This window comes from Etheostoma spectabile, chromosome 9 (assembly GCF_008692095.1).
Source record: "Etheostoma spectabile isolate EspeVRDwgs_2016 chromosome 9, UIUC_Espe_1.0, whole genome shotgun sequence".
Lineage (NCBI taxonomy): Eukaryota > Metazoa > Chordata > Actinopteri > Perciformes > Percidae > Etheostoma > Etheostoma spectabile.
The window spans coordinates 4472325-4486491 of record NC_045741.1 but is presented as its reverse complement, the minus strand read 5'-3'; the positions used below and the strand labels follow the sequence as shown (position 1 = coordinate 4486491).

The window sequence follows — 14167 nt, the reverse complement described above, 5'->3', positions numbered from 1 at the left end:
GACAGGTCACCAAAATCGGGGACTGTCCCCGGAAACCGGGGACGTCTGGTCACCCTATATTAGAGTTAACTCATTTTTTGAAGCTTTGGCCACAATTAATATGAACATCTGACATGGTTACTTTATAGATATGACAGAAAATACAGATAACCATAATAGGTCTCCTTTAAAAGATTTTCAATAACTGCTTTGACTCGAGTTTCAGTACCTAGAGAACTGCCGCTGGGAGGTATTATTAATGTTTAGAGCTCACACAGTTAAGAAGGCACACACACAGAAAAGAGAGGGAACACACAAAAAGGCGACAGGCACAGGTTTCAGGTGAGCAAAGAGTTTAGGTTTTATTAGAAGTTAAGAAAGATGCACAAACAGGACAGGATGGACACACAGAGAGATCGTTAGCAAGGAGCCGACAACAGAGATGGGGAGACTATTTCAAATCTCAAATTTCCAACAAATGCAACATTGCTTGTTTAGCCCCAAAACCTCCACCCATCCTGACATCTATGTACAGAGATATACAGAAGGTAACAGGCTGGATGCACCATGTTCACTTCTTTTATCTTTGACATTTACTTGAAAACGTCCACTTTATGTCAGAACTTTATCAGATAAACTATTATGTCAAAGTTAAAACCCATTGTGCATTCATCCTATTACGTTTGACGTGTCCTCTCTGTGACATCACAACATCTCAACATAAGTTAATATATATCTAATTTTGCCACCAGATGACACAGAGTGCAAAACTAATGACTAAACTCTAATAAAGCCACAAGCCAGGATGCTTCTCGATCATGCTGACGAGTTACGCTGCTATTTACAGCATGTTGAGAATCACTATGCGCTTTGAGGTACCACTAATGATGTTTAGGTGTAAATGCTAAATCAAACTGAATGGATAAGAGAAGCTTCTACCCTCTATAGAAAAAAAAGATAGCAAGGTGGGTGGATAAAGTGTTCAACTCTGCCCATTTTGTACCTGGAATGTGTATGACAAAGGTTGTGTGCTAAGTGTATTTTTATAGCAGCCAATCAGCTTTATCTACCGTTTCTTTTAAGCTCCAAGGAAGTAAATCACTTTGAAATGAAGCAACAGGTGTTGTTCTGGGTCAGAATTGTTGTTTATGGGCGGGATTTGGAAAGTTCAGAGTCCAGGTCAAAACAGAGAGAGTTATGCTTTAAAGGACAGCTGAGAGGACAAGTTTTAAGTACAGTTAGAAGACACCAGAGAGGAAGTAGAGAAGCAGAGGCTAATGTTAAATGGCACCAGTAACAACTTGATAAGAGTTTAATGTTGTCATAAAGAAACATCAGCCCTGTCCTCTCCCACCCACCGCAGATACACACAGTGGAGCACAGAGCTTCAGAGACGAGTAGGAAGCAGGGGGTTTGATTTAGATACACAAGCTGTCACCACAGTTTCCTCCCAAAACCCAGCACAGAGAGAAAGAGAGAGAGAGAGAGGGTTCATAGTTGAAGAAAACTGCGAAGCTGAAGGGGCTGAGGCGAAGTGAGGTGTCCGTCATGCAGAAGACAAGTTTTTAGAACCATTACAAGGCATCTGGAGTTATGCCTGCCAGTCAGACGGAGCAGAAACAGAAAGAGAGATGAGATAGTTTGACACGAGCAATTTAGGAGTGACAAAGAAATGAAAAAGAACAGGTTAAGAAGAGACAGACAAGGTTATCGAGTTCCTAGATCAGACACAGTACTTCTCCACCAGCTTGTGCATTAGTTAAAGAGGCTTTGGCAAAAGCATTGCATCAATTTCTTTCTTTCTTTAAAGGCAGCCCAGTTACACGATAAGTGATACAGCTCCTTAAAAATGACCGACTAATAGACAATAAGGATGAGCATTATGAACAATGTAAACACTGATTGTGAGAGAAGCACACATTCTAGGCTTAAGAATTGCTTGCTTTTTTGGTGTTGATTTAATTTAATGGTCATTTAGGAGGATGCAGTTTGTGTTGCATGGGTTTTTAATATTTTGTCCACAATGTTACATACATTATATCCCAATACAGTTTAACAGCAACACAAACTAAATTCTCCAAAAAGAAGCACACCTTTGAATCAACACCTTTCAACTAAAACTGAACATTATAACTTTCACGAAGGAGGATTTATTGCAGGACTGTTGTATTACTGCAATAGTTTTAACTATGTGTACCTAATAAACTGGTAATCAAGTGTATAACAATAAAATTTGTGAAATATTGCTCACAACTTAAGTTTGTAGCCCAAAACACAAGAATTATGTAGAGTTCCAACCAACTGAAGTGTCTAGTCAAACAAAAACACCCAGACTTTAGTATTTCAGCTTCTCTTAGGCCATCGGCCATTTTCCACAGTCCAGTCAAAGTGGCCCGGGGTCTTGCCCGCTGACTCGTTAAGAGCTCCAAAAACCCCCAAAAAACAAAACAAACCCAAGAGGAACAGACTGGTTTTGAGGCACGGAAGACAAGTTATCATCAGATCTGTCCAGACATAATTCACACCTCCTGCTTCCTGCTTCAGGTGTGACAGTAAATAAAAAGGTCTCAGCTGACTGAATGAACCTCTACACGTTAGATTACAGATGGACAGCTTTTGACAAGGTGGGAAAGTACCACCAAAAATAAGCCAATATGCCTATGAATTCTGGCTCAGGCTATTGAGGTTTATATAATACGTGCCACTTTTTTAAGATCAGTCCATTTCATCCCTATTTTCTCTGCAACTGCTAAAAGTACCTGACTACTTATTCAAATACAGACAAATATTAATACCAACATAGCAAGGCATCAGAAGGTGATTACAATTCTTTCTTTGCCTATTTCTATGACTTTAACCATTTATGCATAAGAACTACAGTTCACCGTGGGGTAACTCACAGAGTTTGCCACCAGGTGGAGCCTTTGCACAGTTAAACATGGTGGAGAGATACTGTGTGTGTATGTGGGGGTGTGTGTGTGTGTGTGTGTGTGTGTGTGTGTGTGTGTGTGTGTGTGTGTGTGTGTTGTGTGTGTGTGTGTGGTGTGGTAACATTTTTAGCACACTTTATCAAGTAGAACAAAAGTTAAACTTTGTTAACCACCACACAAACACAGAGGGAAGCAGGTAGGAGACACATGAGAGCAGCCAGACTTCTGAGGACTTGCAGTACATTTCTTTTTCGTTGGTTCCTTGCATTTTATTTAGATACATAGGAACAAAGTAGGGCTGCAAATAATGATTATACACATTATCAATGTTTAATTAACAGACTAACTGTTTGGACTAGATGTCAGAAAACTCCAGATATATTCAAAATTTTATCACAGACAAATTAAGAAAACCAGCAAATATTCACATATTTTTAAACTGTTGAGCTACAATTTGATTATTCGACTAACTGTTTCAGTGCTAAACTGAAGTTTATTCTTATTATTCTTATTCTTATTTATTCTTATTATTTTTCTGCATTTGACTGGATAAAACAACCAGCCAAGTGTTAATATAAGTGTAAAGAAAACAGCACTTTTGTGATCATAATGATACAATTATTAGTGATTACAGTGTTATATTTAACACAAGCCAACTTAATGATAATCAGCATTTATGGTGTTTTAAGCGTTCGTTTTACTTCCTAGACATCCATTAAACAATCGTTCCTTCCTCTCTGGCTGCTATCATGCTGACAAAGCAGGCAAAGGAAAGAAATAAAGATCAGAAAGAAATTGACTTTACGTTCTCAGGTAGCAGCTCATCACACAGATAAAGAGGAGGTAAACACACAGATGCAAAACATCACACAAAGAGTACAGTACAGAGCCCATGTTGAGTCAGATGAACACACTGATGAGTCACGGTGCTTCTCCGAGGACGCATTTATAATAAAGTGAGAAGAAAACTGTGTTCACACCTGCCTGTGAGAGAGCTGAAGTGGAAGTGATGTATTATTTATTTGATTTATTGAAGGCAAACATGTAGTTTGACAGTTGCACGGAAGCAGTAGAGGGTATAAATACTTCCAATACCATGTTTTTACCCTTCTAATGTAAGCCATATCAACTAATTATAGTCTGATATAGTGCAAAACAGTGGTTACGGTATTTTCTACACAGTATTCATATTCGATCTAGATTATAGTCACCTTATTCTAAATTCTTTTCATTATGCATACATACTAATCTATATATAATTGCAAATGTATACATATATGTACACTGGTTCGGGTAACATACTATGTAATATAGCGTTCCAACTTTGGTCAATATACACAGTATATATATATATATATATATATATATATATATATATATATATATATATATATATATATATATATATATATTTTTACATATCTTTTTATTTACATATCCGTTTCCTGTTCTAATCTACCTCTCTGGTTCTCTTGTGCTTCATGTCCCCTTTGGGATCAATAAAGTTTGATCTCATCTTAAATTAAATTCAACATGAATTCAGGAATGTTTTTTAATATCAATATTGTTGTTGTTTATGGTGACATTTCAGCCATAAATGTATTTAGGGTTGGATAAAAGAGGGCAAAACAAAAAGTCTTTTATGAAACATACTTCCAGCTAAAGCTCTTTCCAGATAGGACAGGCAGCTCTCTTGATATAAATAGGTCCAGAGATCAGCTGGTGATGGGAGATTGTCAGCTAATAACTGGCGGACAGGAACCATTGTGTATAGACACTGATGTGGCTTACACCAAACCTCCCAGAGCCACAGCCAGAGGAACAGGAGGAGATGCTGATTGGTTGTTCAGGGTGCTATCTACTGTTGCTATGTGAGCAGGAAGCAGCAGAAATAAGATGGTGATACAGAGACTTTAAATCTACATGTCCTCACCACTGCAGTGACTAGAGGCTGAGAAAATACTGCAGGGACTGTGAAATGTACCCGCTCAGTTAGAAATGTGGCTCTGCAGCAGAGGGAGTTAGGTGGGTATTGTCAACATGTGTAACCAGAGGGGCTTTACTGCTGTGGAAGCAGATTTCTAAGAGTCAGAGTTAGTTGGGAAAGCTCTACATTTAGAAAGTTTAGTGGTTTATTATGATCAAAGCTCTATGTAAATCTAAAACACTACGTCTGAAATCTAAGATCCAGGCAAGAGCAGTTTTTCACTTATTAATCACATGATAACAGTGACGTACAAGCAATAGCTACAGCAGGAGAAGGATTCTGACAGTCAATCAGCATGATCAGTGTAACACAGTATAAAATGTTCTTTTGACTATCATTCACAGGGTTTAGGTTTCTAATAACCAGGATTAACAGAGCAAAGTAACAACCTCATAGTATCTTTTTTGACAGAAACCACCGGAACCCTAAAAAACATTTACATCTTTATCGTAAAGTGAAAACTACTACTCATCTATACATCTTAGTACCTAGCAGATAAAACAGGGAGGATTTCATCTTAATATGCCTTTTGTCAAACACAAAGTAGACAATGAATACTAAGGAGAAAGAATACTGCTTTGGAGATTCTCAATCTAAATGTGCTGTATTTATATAGCTGTAGCTGAAATCAGCATAAATGAAAAAACAAACACCTGCCCACTGACTATAAAACACAATTTATTAAAATGGCAAATGAAAAACTGATTGGCAACATTTGTGGTTTGGATTCAGTGGGCAGGTGTTACTTCTTTCTTCTTCTTTTTTTTTTAATAAAAAAAACATAACCATCTCCTTCTAGCCATTAAACACGATTATTCTGATCGTTTCCTGATGTTTCAAATTGCATTTTTATTTGTCTACGGTTCTCCTGAACCTTAAAAAGATCATCTTGCTGCATGTCTTCCTCTTTGAAAATAGCCATTTTATAACATAACCAAGAAAAATATAATCAAGTAAAGCAGTTGATGCTCCAGAGTCTAAATAATAATCTGCATGAAGGGTACTGTGCTGTTATCAATCTCTCTATACTATCAGTATATACACTTAACATATTAATTTCAACAAGACTTTCTCTGAATGTGGCTTCTGTCCAGAAAGAAACTGGCTGTTTGTTGTATAAACATGTCTGAAGACTCTCAGTATTGTGTTGAGGGCTGTGTACTGTACTTACCCCGTTCCACTCCACGCTCATACTCACTTCCTCGCCACCGTCCGGCCCGCTTTCGTACTTCACCGTGTCAGAGGTCAAGCTCTCGCGGCTTCGCTGCTTCTCACGGGCCTCTGGCTCGCTCAGGACCTCTGCCACACGCTGCTTATGCACAGTGTCCAGACCCTGATAATAAACATAAAGACGCACACATTACACAACAGGCAGCAAAAAATGCCGGTTCAAATAATCCAGTTAAAGCAAAAGCTGAGCACCTCTGCCACCTGCAGCTTTAGCACAGTGTCACACACATGGACAAATACTGGACTGTACTCAATCTATGGACCGCCTGCTGCACTGAACCCAGGCCCTGGCACACACTCACACACACCTTACATTAGACACCAGCAGAAGGAACTAATTCAGCCGCCACCACTTGTATGAAACGCCCCTTTCTTTTTAGAGATGATTAAAGCAAAAATAATCTATGATATGGAGGAATTGTTTATTTTATTGGTTCAAAGCATCCATATTATGCTTATTTCCAGGTTCATAATTGTATTTTGAGGATGTACCACAATAGGTTTACATGGTTTCATTAATTTATTTTTTATTTTTTTAAACACCATGTTTTTGTTGTACTGCACATTGCTGCAGATCCTGTAGTGTTTAGACATCTCACTTCTATACTATCTTTGTTGGGAGTTACACATGCTCAGTAGCTAGGTTAGATCACAGCTAGATAACTCTTTCTCCAACTTTGGTCAGGCAAATTAGCTGGGAGACTTCTTCTAGACGAGGGTCACTTGTGGAATACTAGCAGAACAGACACATGAAGTAGTTCTTCTGGAGATTATAGTCAAATAGTTGGTGTTGTAGCAGTGTTTTTGGCATTAAGAACGAGCTAGCATGGTAGCGCTAGCATGCTACAGTTCGCCACCTTGTCTCGGCTAGTGAGGTAGAAAGCCGTGCAGATTCTGACCAGCTCACCCGGAGACTGAAGACAAAGGACATTCAGAAACCGTATTTCACTCAAAACAGCATGGATGGGTTTTTCCCAGGTTTGTATGCGTGTAGAAGCACCAGAGACACAAAATAACACCCCCAAAATCCCAGAAAAAGTGTTTTTTCATAATATGGGCACTTTAACTAAAAGATGACTCCTCCTTTAGCTGTAACTGTAGCACCACCACAGAAATCCAGTTTCATATGAGTATCATGTTACTTCCCCAGCAAATGATACTTGCCATTAAATCCTGGAAGGAGATCCTAATTTAAAATGAAAGCTGAGGGGCTTCACCACTTCTCATCTGCCCAGGAACCCCCATTAGGTATCATAATTAACACACCCTCAGAGGCAGTTTAAAGCTGCACCCCAGGCTTCCCGTTATCTCACCCCTAATTTTACACTAAATTAAGCATTTTCTGCCTCTCAGTCTGCCATTTATGCTGAGCTGACCCATTTCATCTGCCAATATCTCTGTAGTTTTACGGTGACGTCTCAGCCGCAGCGAGGAACCCTGTATTATTAGACAAATTTTTTCGGAGACCACACCTGCTTTCTGGAACGCATGGCAGCCTCCTCGAGAGTCTCGGCCGCCTCAAACTTGCCCTGGCGCCTGTAGAGGGCGCCAAGGTTCTTCAGGGTGGTGGTCACAGTGGGGCTGCAAAAACAACGAGGAGGAATATCTCATCACAGAAAATCTGTCTGGTGAAGGCGAAGTACTGTTATACATGTAAGTTCAAACAAAAAGAAAGTCCTGTATGTAACCTACAGTGGGAAACAGTGGTTCTGACCTTATGGGTTTGCGACCCTATTAAGGGTTCAATGGATCAATCTGACAGGTCAAAAGATGATTAACAAGAAAGGAACCAAAATCTGGTTTATTCTTTCATACTTTTCTCTTAATTCTTCTCTATGGTTTTCCTTCATCAGGCATCTAAAAAATTAAGATCACTTATTGGTAACAACTGGTAGTCATTTACCACCCGTGATGAAGGGCCAAAAGTAGACGTTAATTTGTGTTAAAAGGTCCCAGGATCATTCAGGAACCTCGTAATATGCTGTATTTAATTCTTCTTGTGCTTTTACTGTTGTCACTGCTGTACAACCAATTGCCCCTTTGCGGACTAATAGAGATTTACGTGACTTAACTCTTGCAATAAAGAAACATTTGAATAGATTTTTGAGCATCACCCATACTCAACCAAACTGACCTGTCGACTTTGCAGGCTTTGTACCAGCCTCCATATTCTCCAAATGGTGAGCCGTCCTTCTGCTTTCCCTATGAGACAAAACTCATGTTCATTAGTTTACAGTCATGCTTTAAAAAGGATGGAAATTAACCCATTTGAAAACTAGAGGCTCTTTTTAATACCACCAAAGATACATGAAGGGGTATTTTAGTGGTGGGATTACAGACGTGTCAGGATTTCTTCCCTGAAACCTTTAAAATCTGACAAAAATAAACTCCTCTAGTTAGTCACACCATCAGCACTGGATGGTTATTACAGAGACTTAATCTGCTAATCCAACTCTTTGTAAAGTCAATCCTTCCTTTTCTATCCTAATACGATCTTGACACGATCATAACACTGCCGGAATAGTTTGATGCTGCAGTCAGTAATACATACTACTTAATACCTGACGTTGATAGACCTCAAATTTAAACGTGGTTAACTACTGAATATGTGTCAGATTTTTCTACTGTAAGAGGCAACTATTTAAGTAATTAAAAGATCTTAGGGACAAACCTCAAAACAACAATTTATGAGTAGAAATGATTTATACATAGTATTTTTTAATTCTTTGTCAATCTGCGTTCTATCAACAGATTTCGCTCACCTTGCTCTGTTCCTCTCTCTCCTCAGCATGCATCCATATTGGTTTGTTCTCATCTGCAGAGAAACACACAGTCAGACACATGAGAGGGAGTAAATCAGTACTGACATTCACTCAGTTCAAAAGCAGGAGAAAGAACCAGTTTTAGGAATTTTCTCTGGTTCTGAAGAACTGTTTTTTTTTTTTTCAGTGGAAAGGTCATTTTTGTTTACTTGAAAGAGCACCCTGAAAATATTAACCTTTACATTAGAAGAGGAGCACAGCGGGGGTTGCCAAAGAAGTAAATATTTGTTTGCGTGTGTTATTTAAATAACTGTGGATGAGAGAATACTGGATTGCATTTGTGTACTTGTGTTTATTATCCAGTCACATATCGTACCATCAACAGAGCCGAACTCCCTCTCGTGAGCGCGGGTGAGGATCTCTTTATACAGAGTTTCAGCTTGCTTGAACTTGCCCTGCTTCAGGTAACAGGACGCCTGAGGAACACAAGAGAACCAAACGAGGCAGCATGACACTGTGAATGATAAGACTTGAACTATGTTAGAGGTTATCCAACATATTACACTCTCAGCGGATCCATGTTTGTCTGAATATAAATATAAAATTTGTACATTTCACTGCGCTGCACCCTAAACTTGTATTAAATCCTGCTCTGCTGGGGTAGAAACTGCTCCAGTAAACAAAAAGGGACATGGTTTGCAGACACAGGAGTTAACCGCACAAATCTGTCTTTAAAAAAAAAAACTGAGAACTTATTGTCCCCTTAGTGGCTGATCTTGAACTCTTTATTGAAAGAACCTAGCGGGCTAGCATGATAGCTTGCATATTTCATGAAGACACACAAGGTTACTGTGTTTCATTCTGTAGAGTTTATTTTCATTGGTGAGTTCTCACTCATACTAAAATCTAGCCTCTGTGGCAATATCGCTACTTATAAAAACATAAAGTGTTACTGGCTAACATACAGAACATGAGTTTAGCATAGGGTAAACAGTTTAAAGTCAAGCATGAACTGTAGCAATCAATTCCTGATTCCGTTAAAACTGACTTATTGTTATAAATGCATAAAAACAGCCTCAACTGACAAAAAGGAGCTTCCCCCCCATCATTGAAATTCTGCTCCCACCCTGCCTCCACCCCTCTCACCAGGTTGTTCTTGGTCTTGGCTACGTTGGCGTCATCAGGGCCCAGTTTGGTTTGGTAGATGTCCAGCGCTCTCATGTAGTAGTATTCCACCTCGTCGTACTTGCCCTGGTTCTGGCACAGCAGGGCCAGGTTGTTCAGCTGCTTGGCCACATCTGGGTGGTCCTTCCCCAGCACCTGGGACAGAAGCAAGGGGCAAGGGGTGGGGTTTAAAACAACAGGCATTACATCAAACAAAACAAGTTTTAGATGGACACCCTGTGTCTCACGTTGGGCCATTTGGTCGACAGCTCTTATTAAGGCTGAGGAATTACCACCGGCCTGTAATCAGGTGGTGTAGTCATTTTGCAATTTCTATCTATTCTAAAATAAATCCAATGCATAACTGTTTGAAAAACTCTGGCATTCACTAATAACTGGTTAGTAATGATTTTACTTTATTCTCTAAATCTCCCTTAGCATCAACCTTTAGGTTCAAATGTGTAACCCAGTTTAAATACTCCTGTCTGGATTTGTAATTTTGGATTTCCAGGAGGACAAAGCTGTCTGCCAATATGTCGAGAATATTTGTTACATCTCTTGCCAGGTTGCGTTGACACTTGCACTGCTTTCTAGAGTTTATATGTCACTAACAACATTTCTCTCAATAGCAGTATACACTAAACACTGTTTTAGAGCCATAGATTTGGAATGCCATATACGGATTTACATCTGTAACAGTCTGATCTAACCTACGGAGGTGTCTCCTAAAAGATTACTATTGACCACGACTATAAAAGCGGTGTCCAGTGGACACACAAATCAGTGCAGCAACAACAGCATTCATCACAGAAAACGACAGAACCGCCATGAAAAGAAATCTTTTAAAGTGGATGTGTTTGCATTACTGCAGACATGAGAGCGGTGTAAGCTATTCCTGTGCGCTGAGGAGGCTTAACTCCATTAGAGTCGAGTGTAGAGAGCGTGAAAGAGATGCAGAAGGATCATGAGAGACTAGGCGGCAGAGAGGGTTTTATCAAAGTCTGACTGACCAGCAAAGAGAGGGAGATCAGAGACGGACAGGGGGAACAAAAATTGCTGAACTGAGGGGTAAAAGACTTAGAAAACTCTTTTTCCTTCTGGCAGTTCCCTTTCCAAAGAGGATGAAGGATGAAAAAATACAAAAGAGAAAAGGACATTACTGATCATTGAGAAACCCAACATTAAAACACTGGGGAAAGGGGGACATTAACAGTCACACTTGGTGTGAAGGTAAAAAGTATCATAGACAAGTTGAAGGTAAACAAAGTAGCTTGTTGTTTGCCCTTTTGGGGATTTTTGGCTTCAGATTATTGAATTATAAATCTGTAGGAGCTCTGAGATCAAACCCCTTGCAGTATCACCTCCCTCCCTGTTGAATAATAAATAAAAAAGCCTCTTGGTGTCTTTGATCCACAACATTGAGCAAAGCTACCTACAGTATTCACTCCTTCACTGGCCTCCCACGCCTCCTCCTCCACAGCATTACACATCTGACAGCTTTCCTGTAAATATTGTTAGCTGGAAAAGGATTGCCAAAAGTCTGGGTTGCTAAGGAATTGATGGCGTTTCTAGGAAACTCTTAGAAACACTGCCTTCATTTAAAATTAAGCTGCAGAGCCTCTTCTTACAGGGCACTGTGTGATTCTGTGTGCTTAAAGTTTGGGGAAAACGTTGATGCACTGTTGAAAAAGATAACTAATGTTTGATATTTAAACTCCCATTCAAGTCTGTGATGAGTCAAATCTAATGAAAGGCCAACACACAGTCTCTCGGTGTGTTCCATCTCTTCTTACAGAAGACAAATCTTTACATACATTTTTTTTAAAGGCTTAATAATTACCTTAAACAGCTGGTCCAGGCAGATTTTATCAAAACAAACGGGAGGAAATAGTGCGTTCAGCTGTGGATTGAGTCAAAATTAACCAACTAATTTATCCTTTAATGTAATGTTTAGTGGCACTACTATAGTTCTCAAATAAACTCAATAGTCAAAAACGTCATAGCTTCACTGCCCCATTGTCCCTGATGCCAACAAAACTCACTTAGAAGCTGAGCTTTCCTGGGCTTAAATAAAAAGCCAAAAAGGAAGGAAAAAGGAATCCTTCTGATTTAGCAACTCTGCAGCAGCCACCTCGCCTGAGCAGGAAAAACTCAGTGGCAAATCTTTGAGCTTAAGCGAGAGCATTATCATCTGAAGCATGAAAAATGCAATCTCTCAGCTTCACCAAAGCTGGCGTCTCTTTCACAGAGGAGCGAGAAGGAGAGCGCTTGAGGGTTGGTTTAAAGGCAAGAGCAGAGGACAGCTACAGAATGGTGAATAAAAAGGCTTTTCTGCACTTTGAGGTTTGCTGAGCAGCACCTCTGTAAGCACCAAACTAGAGGTCGGACCAAATAATGTCATTCTCCCCTGAGACGTACAGGCTGTCCCATGACACACATCTTTGAATAATACAAAGCTAAAGGGAGAATGAGCTAGAATAAATCACGGGAGATCAATGCTAATCACCTAACGTGACATTTCAATACCAAGAACTTGCCTTATGTATCTAGTCAAGACTTGAAATGACAAATTAAGAAACCAAAAACCGAGAACACATTTTGGATTTGTTGTATATTTTGTAATTTATTTATTTAATGCCAATTATTTCAAATGTACCTTAATGACTGATCTGAGAGATCTGATTGTACCTTAGCAACAGTCAGTAGGCAACGGTCTGACAAGATATCTCATGTGATAGAGGTCATCTGCAAGCTAAAAGCTCTTTCTTTCAATCTAAAAGCCTGTATTGTGCTGGCTCATGGGAGACATCCTGAGTGAACTATGTGGTGCTTAGTGTTTGACTGCTTTTTATCTGAATAGGACACACAGTTTGTCTGATAGTGAAAGTAAATCTTAGTATGAAAGTGAAAGTCTGGTGATGAGGAAAAACAGTGTTGGTACAAGTAGATACAGCTGCCAAGCTGATGCTTTCCTACCATCCGTTTAATTACTACTAAATGTGTTTCGTGTTTGATGACCTTTGACCTACCTTTTCTCTGATCTCCAGCGCTCTCTTGCACAGTGGCTCTGCTTCTTTGTACTTTCCTCTCTTCCCATACAGGACGGCCAGGTTATTGAGGGTGGCAGCAACCTGACCGAAACACACACATTCATTATTTCAAAACCATGTTCCAAACCTGGTAAAGAGACTCAATCATATTCACCCAAGTGCAACCACAAGACTCCGCCACAGCAGCAAAGTGCCTTTGATCTGGTGAAAGAGTAATTAATGAGGAGGAAGGAGTGCGGAAACAGGAAGTGATTACGGTGGGCTGTAATTTGATCCCAATCAGCTGTATGATGAATCTTGTGCACTCAGGAGGAGGGAGACTACAGAGGTCCCCTCTGATCTCTGATTCAGAAAGGCTCTGGTGGCCATGTGGGCAGAGTAGAAGGAAATGACAGAGGGAGGGAATGCAGAGTTGAATTGAGGAGGGGGAGCCCATTCAGGAGTGGAGCAGTGATGGAGGGAAGAGAAGAGGACAGGAGGGAGGGCAGCGCAAAGGAGAGAGCTATCGCACTTACAAAACTATTTTTCTCACTTTTTCCAGATTGTTATTCCTTACATTTGATTTTTTTCTTCAGTATATTACAATAACAATATTTCCTTCACAAACTAAAAGAAACCACTCTAAAAGATAAAGATTATTTCACACAGTCTCAAATTGAAGAATACTAGAGAAGCGAAAGAGCTTGTGTTGTGTGACCAAGATAGGCCTGCACGATTAATCATTATAAAATCGCAACCTCAATTCACCCTGGTCACGATTTCCATTTTGAATAACTTTTTTTTTTTTTCTTTTTTTTCTAAATCGACTTTTGATTCTTTTCTTTTTTCATTTTGCGAGCCAACTGCATCAAAAACGCTTCTACTTTCATCTGTGGGTTTTAAAGATAGTATAAAATAGGTTTTAAAGCGCTCCTTAGCCCTGCACTGCACTGCTCTCCCTTCTCTTTATTGAAGCCTCTATGTTTACAGGCTTGTGATGATGTGCAATGTGCTATTGCAAAATAGAAGAGCTACAAATACAGACGGAACTGCTGCGTTATGATTTTCACAAAAGCCTGGCTGAAC

The 14167-nt window shown here is 39.6% G+C and overlaps 1 protein-coding gene across 8 annotated transcripts in view; it reads right to left on the bottom strand.

Moving 5' to 3' along the window:
- The window catches only part of klc1a (kinesin light chain 1a), a 43580-nt gene that overhangs the window by 7047 nt on the left and 22366 nt on the right, over positions 1-14167 (bottom strand). For 3 of the 8 annotated variants that reach the window (XM_032527129.1, XM_032527133.1, XM_032527131.1), the window contains exons 7-13: positions 13082-13183; positions 10035-10208; positions 9265-9364; positions 8889-8941; positions 8261-8328; positions 7599-7707; positions 6068-6229 (exon numbers count right to left, since the gene is read on the bottom strand). In XM_032527129.1, coding sequence (XP_032383020.1) covers positions 6068-6229; positions 7599-7707; positions 8261-8328; positions 8889-8941; positions 9265-9364; positions 10035-10208; positions 13082-13183 — 768 coding nt within the window. Of the gene's footprint in view, positions 1-315; positions 1577-6067; positions 6230-7598; positions 7708-8260; positions 8329-8888; positions 8942-9264; positions 9365-10034; positions 10209-13081; positions 13184-14167 lie in introns of those variants that run through there. The other 5 variants (XM_032527132.1, XM_032527134.1, XR_004333671.1 and 2 more) reach the window with 4 other exon arrangements.